This window comes from Amborella trichopoda, chromosome 11 (assembly GCF_054954075.1).
Source record: "Amborella trichopoda isolate Santa Cruz 75 chromosome 11, AtrichopodaSantaCruz75HAP2 v2.0, whole genome shotgun sequence".
NCBI classification, from domain to species: Eukaryota; Viridiplantae; Streptophyta; class Magnoliopsida; order Amborellales; family Amborellaceae; genus Amborella; species Amborella trichopoda.
The window spans coordinates 48,657,997-48,685,619 of NC_142346.1; the positions used below are offsets into that span (position 1 = coordinate 48,657,997).

The 27,623-nt window shown below is 40.0% G+C and overlaps 2 protein-coding genes across 2 annotated transcripts; one reads left to right on the forward strand and one right to left on the reverse strand.

Moving 5' to 3' along the window:
* Positions 1-58: 58 nt before the first annotated feature.
* LOC105420164 (pentatricopeptide repeat-containing protein ELI1, chloroplastic) lies at positions 59-2,703 on the forward strand. Its single transcript, XM_011622751.3, has one exon. The coding sequence runs from the start codon at positions 182-184 to the stop codon at positions 2,438-2,440; it is 2,259 nt and encodes a 752-aa protein (XP_011621053.3). The 5' UTR covers positions 59-181; the 3' UTR covers positions 2,441-2,703.
* An 809-nt stretch (positions 2,704-3,512) lies between these two features.
* On the reverse strand, positions 3,513-25,670 carry AL6 (alfin-like 6). The gene is made up of 5 exons (XM_006836880.4): positions 25,387-25,670; positions 25,223-25,255; positions 22,938-23,166; positions 4,418-4,553; positions 3,513-4,076 (listed from the first exon to the last, which is right to left on the reverse strand). Exons 1-5 carry the CDS (start codon positions 25,484-25,486, stop codon positions 3,801-3,803), a joined length of 774 nt encoding a protein of 257 aa, XP_006836943.1. The 5' UTR covers positions 25,487-25,670; the 3' UTR covers positions 3,513-3,800.
* Between the last annotated feature and the right edge of the window lie 1,953 nt (positions 25,671-27,623).

Below are 27,623 nucleotides of genomic sequence, written 5' to 3' on the forward strand. Positions count from 1 at the left end.
AAAAGAAGTCTGTCTTTGAAAGAGCCTCACTCTCTCTCACTTCCTCTTTCTATATATATATATATATAAATATATATCACATTCTCTCTCTAGCATATGGTAACATTCCTTCTTCAAACTCAAGAGCCATTCCTCAAACGCGGTGCAGAAGAAGAAGCAACACGATAATGTCTCTTCAAGAATGCCCCCACCCTTTATCCAATCAAAGCCACCGACCTCTCTCTCTCTCCTCCTCAACCCCCTTTCTCTCTCATCACTCAAGCAAACCCACGCCCATCTCCTTCGCTATTCTCCTCACGACCCCACCACTTCATGGCTCCCCCATCTTCTCTCTTCCTCCGCTCAACTCCCCCACCCTACCTACACTTTCTCTCTCTACGCCCACCTCCTCTCATTCTCTCTCTGCCCACCCCGTTCCCACCCTCTCTCTGTCTATCCCTTCCTTCTTCCCCCTCTCCTCAAATCCGCCTCTCTCCTCTTCTTGCCTATTCTCGGTGCCTCTCTCCACGCGCTAGCCCTCCGCCTTGGCCTCTTTGCCAAGCCCAATATCCAGAACTCCATCCTCAACTTGTATTCTAACCTTCTCTTTCTAGGCTGCGCACGCCAAGTGTTCGATGAAATGCACCAAAGAACCCCACCTGACTGGAATTCCATGATCTCCGCATATGCTCGAGTCCAAGACCTCAAAAATGCCCAAAAGTTGTTCGATTCCATGCCTGAACGCACAGCGGTTTCCTGGACAGCCATGCTTTCAGCCTATGCAAAATGTGGTCAATTGAGCTTGGCTCGAGACCGCTTCTTTGATAAGATGCCAAATCGTACAGTAGTTTCATGGAATGCAATGCTCTCTGGTTATGCGCAAAAAGGATTTGTCAATGAAGCAATAGAGCTCTTTCGAGATATGGTTATGAGGAGAGAGGTTCCACCTAATGAGACCACCTTGGCCACCGTGGTATCTGCATGCTCGAAGCATGGTGACCCCGAGCTTGCTGAATGGATCATTGGGTTCGTTGATCAATGTGGGGTGAAGCCTAATTGCTTTGTGAAGACAGCCATGGTTGACATGTACTGCAAGTGTGGTAGCCTGGAGAAAGCGAGAGAGCTCTTTGATGCCATGACTCATAAGAATTCCTTCTCCTGGAATGCCATGATTTCAGGGTATTCGAGAAATGGAAATTTGTGTTCTGCCCGTGAGCTCTTTGACAAGATGCCCAATAGGACTGTGGTATCATGGAATTCGATGATTGCAGGGTATGCGCAAAATGGACTATGGTCCCTGGCCATCGAATTGTTTAAAGAGATGGTAGAACGGGCCAGAGTTGGACCAGATGAAGTGACGATGGTGAGTGTTATTTCGGCTTGTGGTCATTTGGGAGCACTGGATCTAGCGAATTGGGTAAGAGAAACAATTGGTACCAGTAAGATAAGATTGAGCCTCAAAGGATACAATTCCATGATACATATGTACTCAAAGTGTGGGAGCATGGAAGAGGCTTGTAGAGTCTTTTTCGACGAAATGCCTGAGAGAGATGTGGTCTCTTACAACGCGCTCATTGCAGGGTTTGCCCAACATGGCCATGGGACAGAGGCGCTTGAGCTGTTTCATGTGATGAACGAGAGAGGAATCGAACCTGACAGCGTCACTTATATTGGAGTGCTCACTGCTTGTAGCCATGCTGGTTTAGTACAAGAAGGATGCTCTTTGTTCCAGTCGATAGGTGAACCATCGGTGGATCATTATGCATGCATGGTAGATCTTCTTGGGCGAGTAGGGCGGCTTCGAGACGCCGAAACCCTCATCAAGAAGATGCCTGTGAACGCTCATGCTGGAGTTTATGGAGCACTTTTAAATGCTTGTCGAATGCATAGAGACATAGAGATTGGAGAGAAGGTGGCAGCTGAGCTTTTCAGGTTAGAGCCTGATAATCCTGGCAATTATGTACTTCTCTCTAACATGTATGCAGCGGCAAGGAGATGGGAGGATGTAGAGAGAGTGAGGACTATGATGAGAGCGAAAGGAATAAGGAAGACTCAGGCATGTAGTTGGGTCGAATTCAGGGGCAAAATTCACCAGTTCATCGCCGGTGATTGCTCGCACCCGGAGTTGAAGGAGATTTACAAGGTTCTGGAGGAGCTTATGATGGAATTGAGGAGGAGGGGTTATGTGCCTGATAAGAGTTCTGTCTTAAGAGATGTTGAGGAAGAAGAGAAGGAAGAATTGGTGGGGACTCACAGTGAGAAGTTGGCCATTGCTTTTGGATTGATTGCTTTGGAGGCAGGGGTGCCCATAAGAGTTATGAAGAACCTTAGAGTGTGTGGAGATTGCCATGGTGCTATCAAATTGATGTCCAAGGTGGTTGGAAGGGAAATCCTTGTGAGGGACAATAATAGGTTCCATCTGTTCAAGGATGGTCATTGCTCTTGTAAGGATTATTGGTGATCTAATAATGCAACGCCTCTACTGCAAGGATCATTGGCGATACAAAAAAAAAAAAAAAGGTTAGATGGACTGTTTAATATATCTGTTATTTAGATATAAAGACATGGGAATTCATCCGAGTGTAGTAGCTCTCCTCTTTCTTGTAATTTTGCAACTTTCACCTTCAAATAATTTTTTCGTTTTGCTTTATTTTTATTCAAACGCATTTTTTTTAATCAAGTCTCTCTCTCACTCAGAGAGCAATGAATTTGTTCCTTTGAGAAGTTCTGCGAGTCCACATGGCATATTTTTTAATGATTTGGTGAATGTTTTTTGGACCTGAAATTTTGGTATCCACTTTATAATAACCAGAAAGTATTTTAAAGAGGGGAAGGTATCTTCAAAAAAGAGAAGAAAGTACTGGTGAATTCGACTACACTTCAATCCGACAGTCCAAAAATTCAATGTTCTATGTTGAAAATCCAGCCATCAGTGTGTACCACCTCTTCTAGCTATCTAAGCATGTTATGGCATGGGGCCTCTTTTTTTTTTCCTTTTTTGGTATGAATTGGTGACTAGTTTTTTTTTTTTCCGTTGTTTAGTGTGAAGTTGGTGTCTTGTTGAGGAGATTACATCCCTAAAATTTAAGATCCTAAAACTCCTCCCAGATAGGGTTCAGCCAAGAAAGTGAAAGTACATGTTCCCCTGCAGAATCAAACAATCTCTTTTTCTCTAATCTTTGCAAGAGGGAATGTTTCGGTGAAAGGCATCTTCAAAATTCCTTCGGAGATCATCAGCACCTGATAAATGACAACAATGTGAATGGGTGCTGTCCCTAAATGAAGCATAATCCATAGTAGATCACAACTGAAATAGATGATAGAAAAAGAGAGAGACAAGTAGGAAGTATGCTTTATAGCTCCCTCTCCAGGGTCTAACCTTCCATCGTTTCATCGGGAAGTGATGCCCCTACAGACTGTCTATCATGGTCTTTCGATCACCATGTACTTTCATGATTTCGTGCAAATATTTTGGGACCACAGTTAAAGGGTATTTCTCCAGTTAAAGCTAAGGGAACCAGTATAAACTGAACTGCTAAAAAAGAAAACCATAAACCATGGAAAAGGGGTAGGCAAACCTGCCAATTTCCATTGTTAATAACAAAAGGCGAAAACTAAGGAAACAAAAAGAACCAAAAAAAAGAAGAAAAAACCAACAATTTAGATGAATGTGGATCAACCATAAGTCTCAAAATTAGAAGTCCTAGCTCAAACCAACTGATCACCATTTGTTCATAGATAGCCTGATTGCCTTTCCAAAAACAAGAGGTTTTGAATTGGTTTTCCACACCTCTCCTCCTTACGCTACCCCCATTTTCTACTTAGGCTCGAGCCCTCTTGTTGCTGCAATTGGGGCACTTGTACTGCTTGATGTGTTCTGCCCGTGCAGGGGTTATCTTGACGCACTTGCCATGGAACCACTTCTCACAAACATCACAGCATATCCAAAACTCATCTGATGCGTAGTTCTCTCCGCAAGCCCCGCACAGTGTGTCGCCATGCTCATCCTCTTCTTCCTCCTCATCTCCACTTTCCTCTTCATCCCTTGGGGGCGCCGCCTTCAAGACCTTTGTTTGAGATTCAGATGGCCGGGGTTGCTGAAAGTTTGAGAGAGAAGAGAGCATGAGAGAGTAACACTGTCCAATGTGAAATTTAGCACGATTCATATAACAAATCAGTGACAATTGCATTGTCTGCATAAATACCAAAAAGTGTTAAAACTGGAAGTCTTGGAATTATTTTTTAATTTTTTCCTCTCAAGTCGCATGGATAATGAGATTTGTATGATGGGGCACGTATCCTTTAATAGGGCCCATGCCATTAAAAAACAAAAAATCAAAAGAAGAAATGGGGATCACCAACCAGCTTCATGCACATGAGGGAGAAACACATAGAAAGAAAAAGGAATTCAAATATTAATAAGAGTTGAGAGTTTCACCCCCTTCACGCTGGACTTGCTCTTGCTGCCACTGTTGTTAGTGTTTGATGACTTCTCTCTAGCTTGCTTCTTGGCAGCCCCTGTAACAACCTCGAAGATGGTGGGGAGATCATTCATCATGTTGAACAGCTTCTTCCTACAAAATCCAATATATCCAACCATAGAAACAAATGTGAGTTCAAAAGGACTCACTCAAACTTCGTCAAAACAAAAAAGAGTCTTGCTCAAAAAAAAAAGAAAAGAAGAAGAAATAGCTGTTATCCCCCACAAGCTATCATTATTACTAAAGATAAACAAAAAGCAATAAAAATCCCACCTAGGCCGAAGAACAGATATATGTACTCTGGCTATATAGCCTAGAAGTTTATCCAAGCAGAATGTGTAAAAACACTTTCCCTGATCCACAATCTTGAGTTCATTAATGCTATTGGAAAAAAAAATAGTCATAATGTAAATGAAATTAAATACTTGAGGAACACTCAATCAAGGTTATAAGATCCCGTGGCCTCATAATCCTTGCGCAATCTGCAGTATCAGAATTGCCTGCTAGATCGAAGCTTTCATATGATGAACAATTAAACAATAAATCAGAGGAAAGCTCGAGCTCTTGGAAATAGCCTGTGTGTATTAGAGGAGAAGAAGGGGCAAATACCAACAATAGTAAAAGAGTATGGAGATCGAGGTGACAAACTCATAGCTGCTAAACCTAGGGATCAAAATTTTAGTAGAACTTATTCCACTGCTCAATCCTACTGCAAAAAGTAGAAAAAGTTTAACAAGAGGTAGAGAAGCATACTGTTTCAAATCTTTCTGTTCATAAAAATAGTAGTAAGAAAAACAAAGCAAGCAGGGAGGCCAAATGAAAAGAAAACAATGAAGTTACAAAATGGAACTCATATATCTCCTGCATTTACTTTACAACTAAATATTGAGAAAGGTCGGAAAAAAAAAAAAAACAGTGAGGTGAATGTTGGTACACTAAAAGTGGTCCACAAATAAACAGCATTGGCAAGCTTCTTTGCCATTTGATTAACTTCTGACCTATATCCAATGCATCAAACTTGGATTAATAGCCAAGCTATTAAATATGGCTATTGAAAATTTCCACAAATAAAGTAAGTACCAAACCATTACATATAACCCTCTAGTTAAATCATATATCTTGAGAACAATGAGCAGGACGCATTCAATAGCAAGTGGCCAAAGGAAATGATTCACATAGATCCTTGATCAAATACACAACAGAAATGGCTGAGTCAACAAATCTCCCTAGAGACCAAAATAACAAGGGTAAATAGAAGCTCATCACCTCCCCGGCAGCATTGCTAGTCAATCCCTTTGCACACCAAGGAACCAATGTATGCATCCACATGTGGGGAAGCAGATGCGCACACAAACCAGCTCTCCTGTTTTTTTTTCTTTTTTAATTATTATCCTTTTTTTGAGAATGTTAGCATTGTATTACTAAGAATTACAGATGTTACAAGAGGTGTTCCCTGAGAAGGGAGATTATACAATCAGGAAACGGTCCCTTGGCCAGAACCCAAGCAAAAGAACATAAGAAAGCCTTAGACTACCCCATACTACTCCGTCAAGGGGATCAAGGGTCCCTCTTTGGCCAACGAATCTGCAAGGGAACTACTCTCTTCAGGCATTAGAGGAAGCAGCACTGATGGAAGGAAAGGCATCACCCGCGGAACCAAAGGACTCTTGCGCCACACATGATTATAAGAGATTTGAGATTCCTAAGCAGAGGTGGACAATTTCTTCGAAAATATGCACAAGGGTCCACAGGTATGTAGCAGTGGATGAGGCCCAACGAATGACATTGAATGAGTCTCCGTCGGGTAGAAGAGGTAGTGACCAATATAGAGTAAATTGTCAAATGCCTTCAAGGAGGGCGAGCGCTTCAACCGATTAAGCATCGCAATGGCCGATGGATTTGGAGAAGGAACCCCAAGATCTGGCCCTCATTATTTCGAAAGAGACCGCCAATGCCTGACGGTCCTAAAGAGCACCCATCGAAATTGAGCTTTATCGTCCCCGTGCTAGGAGGTGTTCAGCAAGAGGATCACGAGACCCTAGGTTGCGAGAGGTGAAAAATAGGCTGCCAAATGCGTTCGCAGGCCGACAAATGAATCCCTTTGAAGTTTTTGTGGTTGCCTACCCAAAAGGAGACCAGGGACTTGATATTGTCAAAAAGCACATCGGTGGGCTTGATTTGGCCTTGGAACATCCGGTTGTTGCGCTAGATCCATACAGTCCAAAGCAGTGCAAATATGGAGGCTTTCCGGAGGAGAATGCCAGCCCTTCGGCCAGGGATAGAGTTGAAGAGGGGTGAAAGGGAGAGGGATAGATTGGGGTGTCACCCACTGCCAGTTGAAGAGGTTGTGCAGACAACCCCAAAGAGACGCGGCTAGGGGGCAATGAATGAAGAGGTGGGCATTGGTTTCTCCGCCTCAAAACACATCGTACACCGGTTAGGCATAGGGAGGCCTCTTCTCTGAACATGATCGACTGTGAGTGCTCTTTGGTGAAGGGCCAACCAGTTAAAAAACTGAAAGTTTGGGGCACTAGGGGAAACCATGCCATGGCTGAAGATTTAAGGGGAAGGTGGGAGGTTGAGTGAGCTTGAGATAGACAAAGGCAGCCGAGAAGAACCCCGAAGAGAGAAGGGCACCACCATATGAGCCTATCACGACCCCGACTGGGCATGAAAGTCAGAGTCTAGGAGAGCTGAAAGGTCGAGGAATTCCTGAATTTCGGAATCCGAGGGAGGCCCCCTGAAGGTTGAAGGCCACACTCGCCTTTGTCCAAGGATTTGAAAAACCTCAGCCACGAAAGCAGCTGCCTGTGGAGGGTAAGCCAAAATAAGGATGGGACGAGATTCATCAGGGGAGAGGAACCCAGCCACATGTCGCACAAGAATTTAGTTTGCAGACCTTCATGATCTAGCACGCGAGTATTCAGAATGAAAATCTTGACGATGCTTTGAAACGTGGACCATATACCAAAGCCCTGATGTAGGTCCCCTGGTTGGAGGCAGCCAAGAAGAAAGTGACAGATACTTAAGCTGGAAGACCAGCTGCCAAAAGGCAGTTTGAATGGGTGGCATAGCGCCACCACCATTTGCCCAAGAGTGCAGTGTTGGCAAGCTTGAGATTATGGATTCCAAGACCTCCTTGGTAATGACGAGAGCACACTTTTTCCCATGACAAGAGATGAAATCTACGTTTGTCACTGTCTCCTTCCCAAAGAGATGGTTAAGACACTATTGATGACTGAAGCTGGCATTCTAAAAAGGGACATTTGAAAGATTGGAATGCATGAAGGGGTTGCCTTGATGAGAGTTGTTCTACCAGCCGCAGAGAGAAAGCGACCCTTCCATGATGCGAGCTTACGCTCAAATTTATCGATAATGTGCGCCCAGGCATTGGGCTTCGGTTTGCATATGCACAAGGGTAGCCCGAGCTATAAAGAGGTGAGGGTCTCGGTAGAGCAAACCCAACTATCGGCCAAGGCTTGGGTGATGCTAGGAATAAGGGCTATCCTGATCAGTTTTTACTTTCCCAAGTTGGTCTTGACGCATGTAGCCCACTCACCAACATGTCCTCGGCATATTGAAGGTGCGCGATAGAAAGACCATTGGACTTGCACTTAAAGCCATGGCAGTGGCCGATGCTATAGAGCCAAGAAATGGATCGATTGCACACTTCCACAAAAATAGCAAATAGGAAGGGGGAGAGAGTGTCACCCTGGCGAAGGAGGAGAAGAAACCCCTAGGTGAGCCATAGATTAACACTGAAAAATGGGGGCTCGAGATGCATCCCTTTATCCAAGTCCTCCACTTCAGTCCAAAACCCATCCGGAGAAGTGTTTCATCAAGAATCCCCCAGTCCACGTGATCATAGACTTTAGCCTAGTCGAGTTTCACAATGAGACCCAAGGACATGGCGAGGTGCTTGGAATGAATGCACTCATGGGCCACTAGGGCACCATCGAGAATCTGACGGTCTTTCACGAACGAGCCCTGTCGGGGTGAGATGACTAGGCCGAGGACTTCTCTTAAGCGGTAGGCCAATATTTTGGCCAATTTGGCCAGAATCTTATTAAGAACTGTTAAGGAGGCTAATTGATTGAAAATCCTTGAGTTCCTCAGGCCCTTCTATCTTGGGGATAAGGGTTATGAAGGTGGCATTAAGGGCTTTATGAACAATACCCCTAGCATGGAACTCTTTGAAAAATGCAAGGACTCCAAAATGTGCTGAAAATGGTGGCTGGGAAACCGTCTGGGCCACAGGGGCTTTATCTTGGCCCAACTCATGAATGGCCTTGAGGATTTCCTCTTCCGAAAAAGGTTGTTCCAGCCAGATTGCCTTCTCAGGGGAGAGAAAGAGTAATGAAAGATTACCCAAAGAAGGTCTGGGCCCAAGAGGGGCTGTGAAAAGATTCTGAAAATAGTTGGCGATTGCATTTTGGACCTCATCAGGGTTCTTTGAGATGTTGTCTTTGGCTTTGATGTGGGTAATTGTATTGTCCCTCTGTCTACAGTTCGCAATCTTGTGGAAGAAGGCAGTGTTGAGGTCACCGAATTTGAGCCATTTGATGTGTGACCCTTGATACCAGTAAATTTCCTCCTTTTTGAGGATGGAGAAATACTTTAGTTTGAGGTTTGACCTCTCACGTCTCTTGGCTTGTGAAAGGATCCTCGATTCCTCGAGTTGGTCCCAATGTTGTATGGCCTCCAAGGAAGATGCTTTGCACGATCTAAAACAGCCAGGTGAGCTTTTCCTCCACTCTTTGGTAGAGACTTTGAGTTGGAGCTTTCTATTGAGTTGGATCCTGAAGACCAGAGGGGAGAATGAGTTCCACGAAACGTTGAATGAGTTCGGCTTCCTCGAGCCAGGCTAGCTCGAATCTGAATGGTTTGGGAACTCTGGTGGCGGCTTGGTGTCTAGGATAATTGGGCAATGATCCGAGGTTGGCTCAGGAGAACCAAAGCAAAGGAGCCAAGAAGTAAAGCATCCCATTCGGGACTGAGCAGAAAGCGGTCTAGCTAGGATAGAGTTGGGATGGAACCATGGTTTGACCATGTATATTGGGCTCCGTGCAACGGGATGTCAATAAGCTGACTGCGACTTGCGAGTAATGAAATTTGAGAATCTTGTCATGGCCGCAGTTACTCTTGCCTTTGAATTTCTTTCAAAAGAGAACCTGGTGACATTAAAGTCACCCTCCAAGCACCAAACGGGAGGGGAGAGGGCAGCCACTACTTCGAGTTCATCCCACAATTGTTCTTTGAGGGTATCCATCTGAGGGCCATAGATTGACGAAAACTTCCATTGGATCACAACTGAGGTTGAGAGGGAACCAATGTGGGATTGGATTAAGGTGAATAAAGATGGGTTCCAGATGATCAAAATGCCCCCTGATGACCCATTGGCAGGTAGTGCTACCCATTGGCAAGGCCTATGACCCCAAACCAGCCTAACTTGAGATAAGGATGGCATTGGGAGTTTAGTTTCTAAAAGAGCGAGAAGGGCTGGGGAATGGAGGGACGTGACATCTCAAATGGCTGAACACTTTGAGGCACTTTCGAGGCTGCGCACATTCCATGATAAAATTAACATGATAACAGATTGGGAGGGGGTGGAGCACGTCTATTTGATCATCTTAGCAGAGTTTTCCCCAAAGGCCAGGGAAGGGGGAAGAGACGACTTGCCAGGCTCAGCTGGATTGCCAAAGTCGATGCTGATAGCCAAATTTGCGAGTTCTTGGCTGCCCTTCCTTGAAACCTTGAGCTGAGGAAGAGGGTTCACAGAGAGCAACTCTTGGAGGCCCTCCTCAAGGACGTTGAATTTGAACCCCATCACAAGCATAACCTGACAGGCATCGCCTTGGGCCAGGTCCAGGGCGTTGATAAAGTTTGAATCCGCAGACCAAGGTGATGCAGATTGAGAGAGGGGAGAGGAGATGGATGGAAAGCAAGGCACCCACGGTGATGGGCGGGATGGGAGAGAGGTGGGGGAAGGTGTAGAAGGAGGGGGGGAGGGGGAAAACGGGTTAAGACGGCCTGGGATTAGGGGGAGTACTTGGTCAGGGGGGGAGGGGTAGGGAGAGGGGGACTCGCAACTCCAAGCGATTGACAAATGTGGAGGTCGCACTAAGACTGCTGGGAGCCAGATGGAGGGCAAGAGGAGATACTGAGCGCAAATGGATGGGTATCAGAGGGGATGGCCCGACAAAGCGCAGTGAGCAAGAGACGATGCAAAGGCATTCTTGCCGCATGGTGAGGATGAGGAGAGCTAGGCATGACGCAGGATGCAGGTTGCTCAAGATTTGTGAAGAAGACACTGCTTTGGGTCGCGACTTGGAAAGAACATCCAAGGGGCTCATGAGGGGAGGGGTGGGGGCGGAAGGGAGGGGGGGGATTGGGGTAAGTGCCTCTAGCTCCCAAGGGAGGATCAGAGGAGGGACAGGGGGGTATCCTCGAGGCAAAAGGGGTCACTCTAGGGGTAGAGGCTTCAAGCACCCAAGGAGAACGACATGGGCGAATAGTTGCCTGACAAGAAGGGGCAAGAGCTAGCTTCTTGGAGGACACATGTGGGTGGTGGCCAGGTAAGGGGTAAAGGGAAGGGTGGCAGGTGGGGCCACGAAAACAGCAGATGGGCGGTCGACGAAGTCGACAGATAGCATCAATCCCAAGAGAGGAGGCACAGGAATCAACGGTGGATGAGCCTCAGATGACTTACCGTGGGGTGGGGGCCGCAACTGGATGGGGTCACACTGCTTGGATGGCTTGGAAGAGAAGACATGACAAGGTGGAGTGCATATGTTGTACTCGTGGTGAGACAAACGGGGCTAGGAGGCAAACGGGTGTTGAGTTCCGCAGATGGTGGGGTGCCGCGTGTCAACCAAGGGAAGGGGAAGATGGGAAAAGGTGGCATGTCAGTGGAAGCGGAGTTTGCCGAGGGGTGGATAAATAGGTTCTTGCCAGTCGGAAGTCAACTGCAACTAATGTCGAGAATGCCCCAGAGGCTTTGGGCCCGTTTCTCTATACCTCAAATATCATCTCGCGGGAGACAGAAAGCGTTAATTCTTGACCTAACCAAAGTACAATTGCCCAATAAGGAATATTCATCTTAAAGAGCTACACAGGCATATTTAAGTTGTAACCATACCCATAAGGGACTTCAATTATTTATAGGTTACATGATAAGGATTCTCGATTTCATAAACACACGATTTACATTTACCCAAAACATAAACACACGATTTATACAATGATTCTCTACAGAAGGGCTCTCCTTTACTTGATATGTCATTGTCATGTTTTCTAAAGTTTCAGGTAAATGGTGATCGCTTTTATTCGCAGTAAATGGTGCTTGATTCAATCTCAAAAGGGGTGGCAATGGACTCGGACCTGACCCGGATCCAGGTATGGGTCCAATAATTGGATTCGACAAGTCAGGTCTGGGTACAAATCTTGGACCCAAACACTATTCGGGTCAGGGTCCGGGCCCATGTCAACCCGACCCGAATAGTGTTAATATTTAATATATGATATTTAAATAAGGGAAATGTAGAATCACAAATGCACCTCAAAAATCTATCGAAAATATTGTTTTAATGTTGAAAAAACACTCTAACCGATCATCTCGACATCGAAATGTATGAATATGAAAAAAAAAAGGTTTTCGAGTCCTGGAAATAGTGCATCTTGCAACACATTATCTAGACCGTCCATTTTCAAGATTTTCATGTATTTATAGATCTACTTAATTTTAACTAGTTTTTTAATTTAAAATTTTCTAATTAAGTATGAAATAGATTTTAAGTTAATACTAAGAATTTTTTACAACAAAATTAAATGTTATGATAAAATTTTAGGGTGCGCCTTAATTGGATTGTTTAAGGTTGCAACCTTATAGAAACCGCACCTTTGAAATAAATATAACTATATATTTTTAGTTATAATATTTAATTAATACATGTATACATTCAACATAATATTTAACATAGTACTTAAACAAACTTATACAAAAAATGTTAAACACGTTTATATATATATATATATATATATATATATATATATTATTTTGGGTTGGGTCCAATGGGTCAAGTTGGGTCCGTGTCCAATAACGTCACGTCAGACCGGACCTAGACCCGACCCGACCCGACCTATTGCCACCCCTACTCAGTAATCCAAGTTTTTGCAACACCCCTAGTTTCCTATGGTGGCTATTTCTTATACTCATCATGCAAACTCCCAATACTGGAACTTATCATGTACAAGTATTCTCTTTTCCCACAAGCATCCCTAATTCTTTTTCATTTCAAAAAGAAAACAATGCCATATACCTCACATCCCAAATCTGGCATTCATTTTCAGCAACTACAAAGCTATCAAAATGTTTCTTTTTCTATGCTTCCCTTTTTGTTTCTTTTTTCTCTTTTTTGTATTATCTTTAGAAAATTGTAGCCTCCTTTCCCAATTTTGAAATGTTATTTGTTGGGTGGAAATTACATTTATGGACTACACTTATAATGGTACTCGAGGATCTATTGTTCTACAACCTAATGCCTCACTTTAACCCCATCTAAATATTACTGTATACGCATCACAAGTGAAAAACATAGTGCAATTTTATGCTAAGTATGGTAAAAATAAAAAATGGATATCCATTCAAGAAAATCAAGGTTTTAGCAATGTCACAACCCACAACTGCTTGAGAGATTAGCAACCAGCCCCTTGTGGAGATCCAAAAATAACGGTTTTAGCAATGTCACAACCCACAACCGCTTGAGAGATTAGCAACCAGCCCCTTGTGGAGATCCGAAAATAAATGCATGAAAATTTTAATTGTCACAAAAAACAATAAGACATTAGGATTTCTGACTTTAGATATTTGATCAAGACATTAGATATTAGATATTTGATCAAGAATCAGGACACATTTCAAAAAAGACATTTGATCAAGACTATAGTTTACAGTTGTGGCAGTTTGTACTCTCAATACTGTTCAAGAAGGTATTCATTCCATTCATTGGTACCGTGCAGAAGAGGATGCCTTCTAAATTAAGGGAAACAAGTGCACCTAATACCAAGGTGGATGAAGCTTAACATGCATCTAATTCATAGACACGATGTCCTATATCTTTTTGGGTTATGGCAAACAGCACACACAATCTGAAACCAACATGGTTTAAGTTTTAGTGTTTTAACCCAAACCTATTTTGTTAAGTTTTTGGAACAAATCTCTTTCGAGTAGAATTTTAACACAAATCTGATAAAAGACGCTACCTCAAATAAATTTGTCCATCTCGGAAATCAAATAAAATGATTATAACGTCCAAATAACTTCTCACAATACTAAGAAATTGTTGGATTAAAAAAAAAAGAGCGAATACTAAAGACTTTGTTCTCCAAAACAATAGACCAGTGTGCCTTAAAACCACCACAGTTTGTGCACTGAATCAAAGTATTCTTGATCAATACTTGGCTCCAGAATCCAACATAACAATGCTAACAAGCTACATTTAACATCATGGTGATTGATACCGTGTGCACTTGGTATGTATGCAAGCACTCCAGACAGAAACAACTCCCACTGGCCAAGATATTTCTAAGATTCATGATGAGGCAACCATCCATTCCCCATGAACCCACCCTAAGCATGCAATCACAAGTGGCAAGACATGGGATTTGAGAACTTTGATTCCCTTGGCAACCTGAGGTATGAACCAGTTCTGATTATTGATAACTGGTCCACTCCATGGCTCTTAAAGAAATAACTCCCTAATCCTCCAAATTTATACGAAATAATTACCAAAATTAATTATCAAAGCCCATCTCCAAGTCCCTAAATGTAACTTCTAATACTTCAGCAATACTCATGATATTGACCAACCATGTAATTAATAATAATTTTTCAATTCCCTGTTGAACTGTCCTAATATTTGAGGCTTCTTAGTAGGGTTGCTGGCATAAAATGAAGGGCTCGACGCCTTTTCCAAGGAGTATACCTATCCAAGGAAGGTCCCTCAAAATATCCCAAGACCTAAATTTGAGAAGATTCAGGAATTTAGGAGAGAGGAGAAATAAGAAACTATTACGCCTCATCCAGTGGTACCTTTCAAAAGTATAGAGGTCCATTTGTTACCTCATTTCATTCATCAATGAAAACCCTCTCCTTTCATTTCTTATTTTTTTCCTTTATAATTGTATCATTTAGGTAGAATCTAAAGAGTGGCAAGGGGAAAAGACCCCTCGCTGAAGCATCCACAAAATTACCTTAAAAACAAAAAATATATCAAGTGACCATCGTCGACAAATTGTGGAATGGGGCTTTTACTTGATGAAGCACCAACTTGCAAAACCCCTTGCCTAAAGTGTCCTAATGCCTGTGCGTATTTGAAGGTATTAATAGTAGAAGATAATGGGTGATGTAGGAAAATTTGGGGGAACAATAAAATCAGAAAGAAACAAAGGTAAACACAAGCATAATTCAAATAAACCTAGGTTTCTTCTCCACACCCAAACTAGGGTTGCAAAAGCCTAAGATTTTCTCTCTTTCAATTTCTAAAAATTATGTGGAATTTACTCTCTCAAGGCCCCACACACCTCTTATATATTATAATTTAATATCCCAAGTACAAAAAGTGTCCAAACAAATAATATATTGACCCATATTTCCTAATTTAACTAAAAATTTGTAATGACAGTTTACCCCTGTGAACAGTACCCATGACAGTAATTGTGAGTAGTACTTATAAAGTAAATAAAGAAATAAAAACTCTAGAATCCCTAAAAAACTAAAAACCCTTAGAAATAATCCTTCAAACTAAATTATAATATATATCCTTTAAAATTGAATAAAAATAAAAAAAAATAATCATTTTGCCCTCCATCATTCTCCCTTAGTTGGAGAAAAACTTGTCATCGAATTTTAAAGTGTGCTAAATGAATTCAGCATCAAAACCACCTTCTTCAACCATCTTTTTCTTTGTTCGCTAAATGATTATTCGTGGTAAAAATAATTCCTCAAGAAATGGATCTTGATGTGTATATTAAGGAATTGATACAAATTTATCAAATTTGGCTATTCTTGAACTCCCATTGAAAATCATATAAGATACTCCAAACTCAATTTACTGGTCTTTAAAGGATTTCTTCTCATTTATTTCATTACTCTCTCAAATTAGTGCCAGAATTTGCAGATTCTGAATCAACCATCCTTCCATTGCACTACTCTGATTCCAATGCCCTAAATCTCCTAAACGTTTTACCTCTTTGATATTCTTAAAATCTTCATTTTTTTCTTCATCAAAGATTGATTCATCCACGAATTTTTTTTGTTTATCATAAATCCGATCTTTTAAGAGATCTTGTGGTTCATTGGAGTATTCATTGAAGATTGGTGGTGAATCCCATTCTACAACTTACTAATTTATTATGCAATTTGTGTCAAAATCAAGAATCTCATCCCTCAAATCGAAAACCCTAGAGTGATGCACCCCACATCTAGATCTTTAGTCGCTATCCTCATCACTCGACTCCACACAAGGAGCGTAAAAGTGAAAAGGTTTGTACTCGAGATCCTCTTGGCCTGAAAAATCATCGTCTTACCTATTATTAAGGCTCGTGAACTGTTGCGTCAGCTGTTGTACTTGCCTCTCAAGTTCCTCAACTCTGTCATCTACGGGATCATTGAGTGGATCTACGAAAATCACCCTTCTACGGCCCCTTCTCGCTGCCATGGGTTCACCGAAATCACGAGACCTAGGTAAATAATCAACAAAGAGCTATTGAAATCAGCAAGATCTAGGTTGTTTTGGTAAAACTTTTGCCAAAACCAGCAAACCCCAGACCCTACTGTAGCTTCCCCTCTTCCGTGTAGATCACAGGTTCTGATACCAATTTGATGTGAGAAAATTGGGGGAATAGTAAAATCAGCAAAAAACAAAGATAAACATAAGCATAATTCAAAGAAACCTAAGGCTTCTTTTCCACACCCAAGCTCGGGTTGCAAAAGCCCAAGCTTTTCTCTCCCTTTCAATTTCTAAAAATCGTGCGGACTTTACCCTCTCAAGGCCCCATACACCTCTTATATCTTATAATTTAATGTTTCAAGTACAAAAATGTCCAAACAAATAATGTATTGACCCATATATCCCAACTTAACTGAAAATTTGCAACAACAGTTTTACCCCTGTAAATAGTACCCATAAACATTAATTGTGAATAGTACTCATGAAGTAAATAAGAAAATAAAGACCCTAGAAACCCTAAAAAACTAAAAAACATAGAAATAAACCTTCAAACTAAAATTATAATATACATCTTTTAAAATTGAATAAAAATAAAAAATAAGAATAAATTTTCCCTCCATCAATTGGTCACACAACAAATAAGTAAATATGGCCTCAACAAAAATTAGGCAATAGCTTCCCTCAATTGGGTCAGAAAACCCATAGTCTGTACTTAGTAGTGGTGGTGGCAGTGGACCTAAGGATCAAGGACTGTCTAGAGTAAAAATTAGGAAATGGTCTCACAAATGCTTTTCTAAAGATACATCATTGAACGTTATATACTACTCCGTCATTTTACCAATTAGTAACAAATTGCCATTGCTTAATGCCTGACAAATGTGCATGATGACACTATCTCAAGTACTATATTTCAAGGTATTCGAGATTTATAAACACATAATGCATCAATCCAACTTTCCAAAATTTTTCAAAATAACTATCTTATTTACTTTATTAATGTGTATCTTTCTTATCGTTTATGTGTCTATAATTTTTTTTACTTACTACATTAACTTCCTTCATCATCATCATCATCATCATTGTCATCAGAGCCTTTTCCCAACTATTTGGGGTTGCCTACACGAATGCTGGTTAGCCAAACATGGATTCAAGATTCATGTAAGTTTTTACAAAGTTTTGCATTGGCCGCTTACCTAACACAACCCCCATCTCCTTTACCCAGGCTTGCAACAGGTTAAGGGAAAGATTAAGATCCTCACCCTTCGTAGACCAGTTCCTTTCTTAACTTCCTTTCTTCTCTTATTATTTTCTCCATTTTCCCCATTCCTGTTTTGGTTAAGAATCGCTTAATTTTTTGCCAAAATCTTATATTCTAACTCTTCGAGGTACAAAACTTGCAATTCAAAATAAAAGCCTCAAGCCTGTGTATGCTTTTGAAAACATCAATATCAACCATTGGATCTTCCCTTTGCGAGAATACAGTAATAAACCATCCATGCTAGTGTAGCCAACTCAAATTTTGAGGGATATGAGAATAATACAAATGGAAGCGATTTAATAATGGCATTCCTGAAAGGCTGAAACAACAGGTAACAAGAGGTGTCAATCACATGTATGGGAAACAGATTCAATTTATGGAACCTAGGGTTCCTGGGCTTCGATCAGATGGCTGCTCACTGGGAAACCAGGGAGGGCTGGATTCAGAGGAACTTCAAGCGATAGCCAGGGATCTAGGATCCTATCTTTCTTGGGAACCATTGGCACCCCTACCTCATCAACGACTGAAGCCCTCCCTCTTGCTGCAGAGACTTGATTCGATTATAGCTGGGATAAATCATTAGTCATTGAAAAATTCTTAAAACACGATTAACTGGGCTAACGGGGTCTCTATATGCCAATGGCGACCAGATCAGATTTTTGAGAGATATTTGTGCTAATTGCTGCCCTGCTCAATGTCAAATTAATAGCACAACGATGGCTTGGCCAAACATGGGGCTCACAATACAACTTTTGTGCTCAAACTTCCATGAGAAAAGACGTCAACTGCAAGTTTTTTTTTCTTCCCTGATGGCTCAGTAATTTTGTCAGATTAAGCAGCTTCTTTTAGTTTTGGGGTCGCAATTCCCCATACTATTACCAGTGTACAGTATACTGCACAATGTCTATGTAACACATTACTCCCAGTGTACAGTATACTGCACAATGTCTATGTAACACATTACTTTTATTATATTAATTCAATACAGTCATCTCTATTAAAAAATAAATCCAATTAAGAAGTAATTATGGAGACCTAGGCACATAAATTTGAGCTTTTCTTTTGGTAGCTGATGAAAATGTGAGTTTGACCCGGGATGTAAATTTATTGTCCAAATTTAGGATATCTTACATGATAAATTTTGATCATGTTTAATCTTTAAACACCATTAAGCTATACAAACATCAAAAACACCAAAAATATCCATAGCTTTAGACTGAATATTATCATTTCTTGGGTTATTCCAATTGCTTCGAAAATGTAATGGCCTTTGATAGCACCAAGACAAATACCAGAAACATCATAACTGAAAAAAGAATGGATAAATTCTTTGGTTCTACATCCAGGCTCCAGCCAATCACTTCTTTTGAAAAGATCACAGACTTTTCCCATATCATTAATCCTTCGTGTCTACTATCAAAAGCTCACAAACTTGTACCAAGAAACCATACTTAAATGATAAAAATAACTACCATACTTAAAACCAGAAGAAAATGATCCCAAGCTGCTCTTGTACAACAACTGCCCACTCAAGGTGAAATATGGACGTGCCAGCTCAATATCCTAACAATAGATGTGACGAGACTTGCACAACGAGGTTTATACAAGCTTGCCACCTCATGAAGAGGTCTATAAAAGCTTGTCACCTTGACTTTCTCCATCATCCATCCACTAAACATGGTTTGAAAACTCAACAAATTATTTATCTATATTCAAAAAATGGCTATGGACTCGCATGTACACATCGTTTATGGAATGAAGCAATATAACTCATCTCACTGCTTTCCAATGCATGCATCAATCAGATAACTTTATATCGAAATATAACTCCAATCTTCTTTAAGAGATCATATAGAGTGTATGCTTCTCAGTAAACGAAGAAACATAAAAAGATCAAACAGGGTATGGAGTGCTTCTAAGCAATGTTGACAATATTGTAATGCTGATGACAAGCATCTTGTCATCTCAGCCAAAAGCATAGTTACAAGGCCTTGGAAATGAAACTCTTAAAAAGTAGACTTATATGCAAACCGGTGAATCTGATTTTATCAATGTTTCAAAAAATAAGTCACACAGGCGCCAAGGTAGCCAAAGGCCCTGGGCACATCACCTAGGGCCAGGTGGGTACTAAGGGCAGAGAGGGCTCTAGGTACCCGCCTAGGCAGGCACCTGGGTGCCTGGTGAAGAAGAAGAAGAGGAGCAGTGCTTTGACATGATTTGCAAGCTAGAATGTGGCTGGGAGTATGATGATGTGTCACAAGACACAAGGGGGAAGGAATATGATGATTTTGCAAGCTACATGGGAGAAGCGAGTACTGCTTCAAGGTGATTTGCAAGTAAGAAAGTGGCTGGGAGTATGATGATCAGCCCCTCCCCCCAACCCAAAAAAAAAACACACACATGTATCCGCATGCACACGGCTTGCTCACACACACACCCCAAATGGCCTTCAGTCAGGGAACCTAGTTAATGGGGCAGCCACCTCCCTTTTCTAAAACATTGAAATTTACCAAAAGGGTAAAGGAACTTTGAGAACCATCATCCTACAAAAGACTTGCTAAGAGTCTTACAAATCTCAATATGTCACGATAAAAAACAATCAGGACAGCAGCCCAAGGTAGTCAGTAAATTTATAAGCAAATTGTGCACCCAACATCTTCAAGCAACACAATTCATCATTTGAAAGGATAGTAAATCAATAGATATTCCTTTCGTTATCTTCTTTTCTAGAAAAGTTGATGATGATTGAACAGGATGGGGATGATATGAAGTCATCCATTTGACATGTTCTATATTTCTGATGAGCAATCTAATAGCATAGAAATACAACAACAAAGGATTGTCGCAGTATCAAATGCAGAGAATAGCTAAAGGGCAAACATTGATGCACCATGAGATATAATCTAGGTTAAGATACACGGTGAAAAACTTTAAGTGCTTTTTTTCCCTCAGTGAGAAACAAAGGAGTGAAGCACACTTTAATTTGCTCACCATCAGCCCTGTCAACCAAATCTACATCCACTAAACCTTGTTTTTTTGCAGTTAATATACATTTCATTAATATAAGTAAGTCATCACATGAAACTCAAGACAAGTCCCTCAGGGCCCTTCTGATAGGAGGATACCTCCCGTGAATATCCCAAATCTGTGAATTATGATATTTTCTTCCATTTGGTATTCACCAGATTCCTTGAGTCATGGTATCCTGGGTTCCTCATTCAGGAAAGTAATTTAACTTTTCCTTGCTCCAAGATCCTCCATGAGACCCCTTTTCTTTCTTTTTTCCGGTGTTTGTTGGGGTGGGGGTCGTTTCAAGCATTTTAAGCAAAGAAAATAATCCCTCTATCGGGCAAGCAATTGCTCTCCTCTTCACCCCTTCTCTCGTCCCACCTCCCTTTCTCTCTCTCTCCGCCTTCAGTCTTTCTCTCTACCCCTTCTCTATGTATACCCCATCTCTCTCTCTCTCTCTCTCTCTCTCTCTCTCTCTCGCTCTCTCTCTCTCTCTCTCTCTCTCTCTCTCTCTCTCTACCCCACCAATGACTTTCTCTCTCCTCTTGACTTCGTTTTTCCCTATCATCACTTTATCTAGCATCCCCTGACTTTCTCTCTATCCCAATAGATCTTTCTCTCTCCTTTTTGCTACCAATACCTGCAAGGCCCTTGAACCCTGCATCATCATCCTTTTGCTCGTCAGAGAGGCCATAGTTTTGGGAGGTTGAATTCGTCAAACTTTTGTTCATCAAAGAGGTCATTGTTGTTGAGTTTTGAAGGCGCTTGAGGACGGTTGGATGTCTGGTTTTTGGCCCAAGACTTATGGGTTTTCAGCTGATATCTTTTTGAAGGAAGTTTAGGCTTCTAGCTTAGAAGCTCCAACTCCCTCCCGCCCTCCCCATTCTTGCTCAAAGCTTTTTCAAGGCTATCGTCAATTTCAATGGCTAAGCAATTCCATACCCAAACTTTGAAGCTTGGGCTCAAATCTGATATGTTTATTTGGAACACTCTGATTCATCTCCATTCCTCTAGTGGGAGCTTACCAGTTGATAATTTTGAAGGCCTCCTCTAGCAAACAGGTGAAGTAGCAAGGTGGAGGCCCAAAGCAATGAAATTGGAAGCGTTGAGTAAATCTGTGCCAAAATCACTTGAATTTCATGAGAGGCAAGCAAGGAGGGATCCAGAATTAGCTTCATAAGAATCAAGTTATCTCATGAAGCCTGATTAGACCATGGAAGGAGAGCCCACATGAATAATAAAGATTCCACCGCCCTTTGCTTTACCTGGTTACCCAAAGAGCTGCAAGCAAGGTGAAATTTAAACATTGCTAGATCGTATAAAGTTGCTAGATCCTCATGGGGTGGAAGCCAACGTGATCAAGGCTTTGGCATGTTTGTACTCGAATTAAAAAGTATGATTCTATCAATGATGCAGGTAATAAATTAAGATTCACCATGCCCATAACAGCCACAGATATTAAAAAGTTTCAAAGTTATATAGTATGTATCCATTATTCACAGATAAAATCTCAGGGATTTTTTCTTAATTATCATTTTTTATAAAATCTTCATTTGAAATTTTCTATTAAATAAATCTTAGTCGGATGTGTACAATAATAATCAAGTTGCCCCAAAGGCCTAGACCAAATGCATATGCTTTAAAAGGAAAAATATGCCAATAATATATCCATACATTAAGAAGTAGAGAAGACTTCCATAACCCAAATCCATAGCCAAAGAAGGAACCACAAATACGTAATGCAATAAACCTTAAGGTTAAATGCTAAATGGATGGTCATTACAAGCCAAAAAGCAAAAAATTAATTTGTAATTATACCATTGCCAATTATCCAACTTGATGATGAAAATTGTATGTATTCATGACTTGTATTTTCAAAAATCAAGGTTAGATTTAATGCTTGACAAAAAAATAAAAGGAGAGACTCTCTCTATTTGTAACAGCCAACAGAAATTATGACACTGGCCGTACATTATCAGTCGGAATAGTTTAAAGTATCTCACACCAATATTCTTTTGTAATACATATAGAACATATGCCAGCATAACCAAATACATCAAAGAAAGAGAATTAAACATAGCAAAAAACATAGGCCAAGGATGGTCATGAGCTGAGGCAATAGCTTCAAGTAGTTAAATGGAACAATTGCATAATAATGAATCATAAAAAATGTAAAATAAAAGAGACATTTAATTTCTACTGTGTAATTGAAACACCAAGTTAAGTGAAAACTGCTACATTCTGTAAAGTAGAAAACTAAAGTTCCCCAAAAAATTATCAATAAACAAGAGAAGATCTTCAGATAAATAATCTAGAGCACATAATATAATTAGCATATTCTTCTTCTTTTTCAAAGAAAAGTCGACTTTATTGCATAAAATAGTATGTAATTGTACGACTAATTGCACATAAGTGAATTAGCATTAAACAAATAAACAGAACCCTCACAGAAAAATCATTACTTTGAAGTTCACATGTTACCTATCATTTTTGTCAAACCCAAAGCGTGCACCAAAGTAGAATGCCACAGCAAGTAACCATGCATCGCTATGAACAGCAACAAGAGATAACCAATCCTTTTCTTGCATCCCATCCCTAGCAAAATTTATCCCAAGTGCAGGTTCAGGTAGCTCAGGTGGCACCTCCTCAGCAGGCAGATTAACCTCCCACGACTCATTAGGCAATCCATACAAACACAGATTTTCTTTTTCTGTGTCACCACATCCAAAATAGTCTCAAAAGCCATATCAATGGAACTATCTATCGTTATGAAGACCTAGACAAATGGTCAAGACCAGTCCATAACTCATTTCTAATGGAAAAATAACATGTACAGAAAGAATTTCAAATTCTCCGTTTTCTTAAAAATATGGCCTACCAGCTACGGCCATCACATGAGAAAAACAGACCTTAACAAAAAACTCAAAAGACAAAAATAATAAAAAATAAGAAATTGCGCGTCAAAAAGTTCACCAAGGATACACACAGAGAAAACGGGGTTAAAAACAAGGAATAGGTTGGGTCTAAGGGAAATACAGGAACATTTTATCATTAACATACAAGTGAAATTATTTAAATGCATCATACATGGTGAATTCTATTATCCCCCGGACCCCCCCAAAATCCTGGTGGCTGGAATCTTCATATAAAGGGATAACGGCAGATAGTGAAACAGTGGTGGCCCAACCACCGCTATTTCATGGGCCCAAACTCTTTTGAAAAGCTTACTAGAAAATTGGGTTACAAAAACCTAATATTCCACAGGCTGTTTATTCTTATTTCTTGAAAGGAGTGTGTTTTCAACAAACCGTTATCTTCCAAATTAGTATTTTGTTTTTGATAAAGAAAAAAAAAGAGACGCCAGTGAAATATTAAGGTCTCTGTAACTCAATATTCCAAGGATTATTTAATATTAAGAAAGAGGCCCATGAAATATCAGTGGTTGGATAACTGACATCTCACATGGGAACCCCTTCATTTCAATAGCAAAAATCTGTGAGACAACCACCGATATTTTGCAAGCTGCTCATTTCCAAATAAAGATTTCAACCAAGGTGCAAGGGAATTCTATAAAATAGTGATCCAGTCCATTCCCACCAGCCTCCCTCTCATATCGTGTGCGCATATTTGAAAATATATTTTTCATACAGCAGGCCTTCCTTTGCCTAATTTACGGATCTTTTGTGATTCATTAGGCCAATGGACCACAAAACAAGTTGGGCACCTTATAAGTAGACAAAAATTGTCATTTAGGCTTTAGTCCAATGAAAGATATTTTATTTACATGTGGGTGTTTTTCCCCAAAAACAAACCACGCACTTGTTTTTTAAAGGCCAATGAAAATTTCACATTGCATAAAGAGAATACCCCTTCCAATCTTCTCCTTTTTCACCCAAAAATTACTTTGAGAAAGAAACTTAGGTCATGTAACAGAAAGCAACAAATTGTCCAAGTTATATATCAGTTGGTCACTTGATTAAACACACTAACAATGCCCAAGATTCCAGGGTCAGAGACAGAATATTGTTGGTGAAGAAGATACACAGAAAATAAGAAAAAAGTTCCGTTTAAACTCTTGAGAACCCAGTCACCATCATATGAAATGATAGAAAACACCCAAAAAATAAAATAGCCAACTAGACCAAGCCTAATAACTCCCTTTTTCCCTTTTCATATAAGCAAAAAAAAAATTCCCTTCCTTCTGATAAATAACATACTGTATAAGTCACAAGCGATAGCACACAACTGTTTGCAACTGAGAATGCATATTATTAATAGAGACCCATATATTCGTTTCGCAAAAATCAGAAAGGAAAAAAAAAATACAGCAATGCGAACAAAAGAAAGAAATATAAAGAGTCAAAACATGAGAATCAAAAAGGCGGGACTGAAAAGTCAAAAATTGTTGGTTGACTTAGCTTTAAGTATCAAGCTTTCTCATTAATCCATGGGGAGATAAATCTAGGAAATAAGAAAGGGCAAAATTAGTATGCTGGTTACTACAAAAATGAGAACCCCAGATACGATTTATAAGGAAGACAAATACTGCAAATAATAAAAGGAGAAGTAACAATAATGAAAACAGAAAGGAAAAACAAAAAAAAACAAAAGAATAAGCATGTTGGCTGAAATAAAAATTCATGAAAACCCAACTAAAATAGTTAAAGAATGATGCAAAAAGAAGTCACAATATACAAAAGCAATAAAATTGAACAACCCAAAAACACCCATTAACAAGGAATGAAAAAAAAATGATTCAAGCTTACCTGGATCACATTGCTGATAAAACTTTTCAACATCTGTACAAATAATAAATAAACAACAATTCGTAACGAGGGAAGCATGAAGAACAAATTAAAACAAAGGAAAAAGAACAGTAAATATGAAATATACAGAAACGGGAACAAAAAATTAGAAGGCATTGGAATACCAGTGGTTAAAGCTTTGATCATTCCAGCTCGACGACCTCTGAAATCCTTAAATACTTCTTCGACAGTGCGTGGGTTGTAATGCCCCGAGCCTCCTTCCATTTCAATGCAGAAAACCCAAGTCTAGTTTTAGCCCTAATCCTCAAAAAGGTGAGATTCTACTCTCAAACTCGAGAGAGAGAGAGAGAGGCGGGGAAGGGAGGGAGAAGTGTTTCCAGAGAGCTTTTACAAAAGAGAGAAGTTTAACTAGGGGTATTTTCAACGGAGACTGGATTAAAAAAGTACTGCTCTGTGTTCTTCATCTGATAGTAACGAGAGGGAGCTCTAGAGAGAGGAAGCTCAGAGAGAGAAGAGGAGAGAGAGGAAGGAATGGAGAGAGAGGAGATTTGGGATGGGTTTTGAAGACCGTCCTTATGAATGAATGTTGGTGAGAAGAGTGGTGAATTGAGAGAGAGAGAGGAGAGAGGAGAGAGAGGGGAGAAGGCTTTTCGGTTGGGGATGAGAGAGAGAGAGAGAGAGTTGATCGGTATTGGTTTCATAGGGAGCGTCGTATGCCCTATATAATATACCACCCTCCGCACGCGTCTTCTCACACTCACTGTTACATACACCCCCATATTGCTACCCTCGCATCAAAAACAACCCTGTGCCTCATTTAGACCTCTTCTTTGTTTTTTTTTTTTTTTTTTAAGAGAGGGGGATAAATCTTCCTATCATGTATGGAAAAAAGCTTTTATTAGAAAATATTTTTTGATGTTAAAAATTCTCGAATTGACCATCTCAATCTCGACATGTATGCATATAGAAAAAAAAAGATTTTGTCATGCAGCAATCGGGATAATCCATTTTCAGAATTTTTAATTGTTTTTAGATCCGATCGACCGCATCACTTTTAGACTTTTACGTTTTATAACTAGAGATAACAATAGATTTCATACCATAACAAGGCTTCCCCGCACTATGAAAATGCATGTTGGTTGAATTTTTTAAACTTTACTATAAAACCCCTACGACTCAACTTTCTATATATCCTCCCCCCCCCCCCTCAACTACTTTTTGAAGTGTAACTTTTACCTCAAAACTAATTTTTATAGCAAATATCCCTTCAAGTCAAAAAGTCATATATATAAAAATGAAAATACCCTTTTTTGTACATCTTGACATCACATTTCCATTAGGTGTTGAATCACCAAAGACAATCCGACACATATTTATGCCAGACCGAAACCCAAATCGTACGACACCGATCCGTTAGTTAAAACAAATGCCAAACTGGCATTGAAAATTGCTAGATCGCTCTAAGAAAGTGTCAGACCGTAACGAAGACCAGTAACATTACCAAATTACTGGACTGGATAGTGCATCCAGAATAAACATCATTGAACCGCAACTAAGTTGAACTCAATTTTTTTATCAGAGGTAAATGTTATACAAAATAGTATTGAGGTTTAGCGGGTGATCTAAAACATAGTCAGTATTGGGGTTTAGTAAGTGATCTAAAAAACAGTTAGGGAAGGTTGTCTAAGAAATTAAATCTTGGGGAGTATAGGTAATTTTCTCTACTCTCCTAAGGACTAAAATAGGGAGACCTCTTTTTATGGTGCACCATACCTTAATAAATACGTGGGCAAGAAATCGGTATTAATTCGGTTTTGGCCCAAAAATACGATGTTTAAAAATGGGCTAAAAAATATTAAATGGCGTCAGAAATAACTTTAAGGAAACAAAAATTGTGTTTATTTTGGATTTGTCTTTATAACTTTAACTCAAATATTGGGTGATTTGCATATGTTTTTGGGTGAATTTGTCTAAAAACGATCGGTGAAAATAATGAAATACAAGTAAAACAAATAAATTTTGTAGTTCATAGTGTAAGTAATCAAATGGTAGAACATTGATGGGAGCAAAGAACAGTCATTTTTAGTTCTCTCATAAAGCTTTGTGAAATCAAATATACGAGCAAAGTAAAACTTTAATGCAATTTCAATATTCAATATAATATAAAAAAAACTAATTTTTTTTTACTATGATATGATGCAGCTATTTAGGTATAGGCATTGATGGAAATGGAATTGCGGAACAAGATTTGTGCAGTCAATTTCAAATGGTTGGAATATGGGTCAAATAATGATGATTATCATACGATGCAATTATTTCTCAAATTCTTCCAAGTGATAGATCTTTTCATATGAAATTTTTGTATCAAAATACCCATAAGGAATGAATTATTCAACATTTT

Excerpts from the sequence above, each read along its gene's own strand:
- LOC105420164 (XM_011622751.3), top strand. The coding sequence starts at position 182 with ATGCCCCCACCCTTTATCCAATCAAAGCCACCGACCTCTCTCTCTCTC.
- AL6 (XM_006836880.4), bottom strand. The coding sequence starts at position 25,486 with ATGGAAGGAGGCTCGGGGCATTACAACCCACGCACTGTCGAAGAAGTA. Across the intron at positions 23,167-25,222 it reads TTATCAGCAATGTGATCCAG|AAAAAGAAAATCTGTGTTTG; the intron begins GTAAGCTTGAAT and ends GTGGTGACACAG. Across the intron at positions 4,554-22,937 it reads GGGTTTGACAAAAATGATAG|GAAGAAGCTGTTCAACATGA; the intron begins GTAACATGTGAA and ends TGGATTTTGTAG.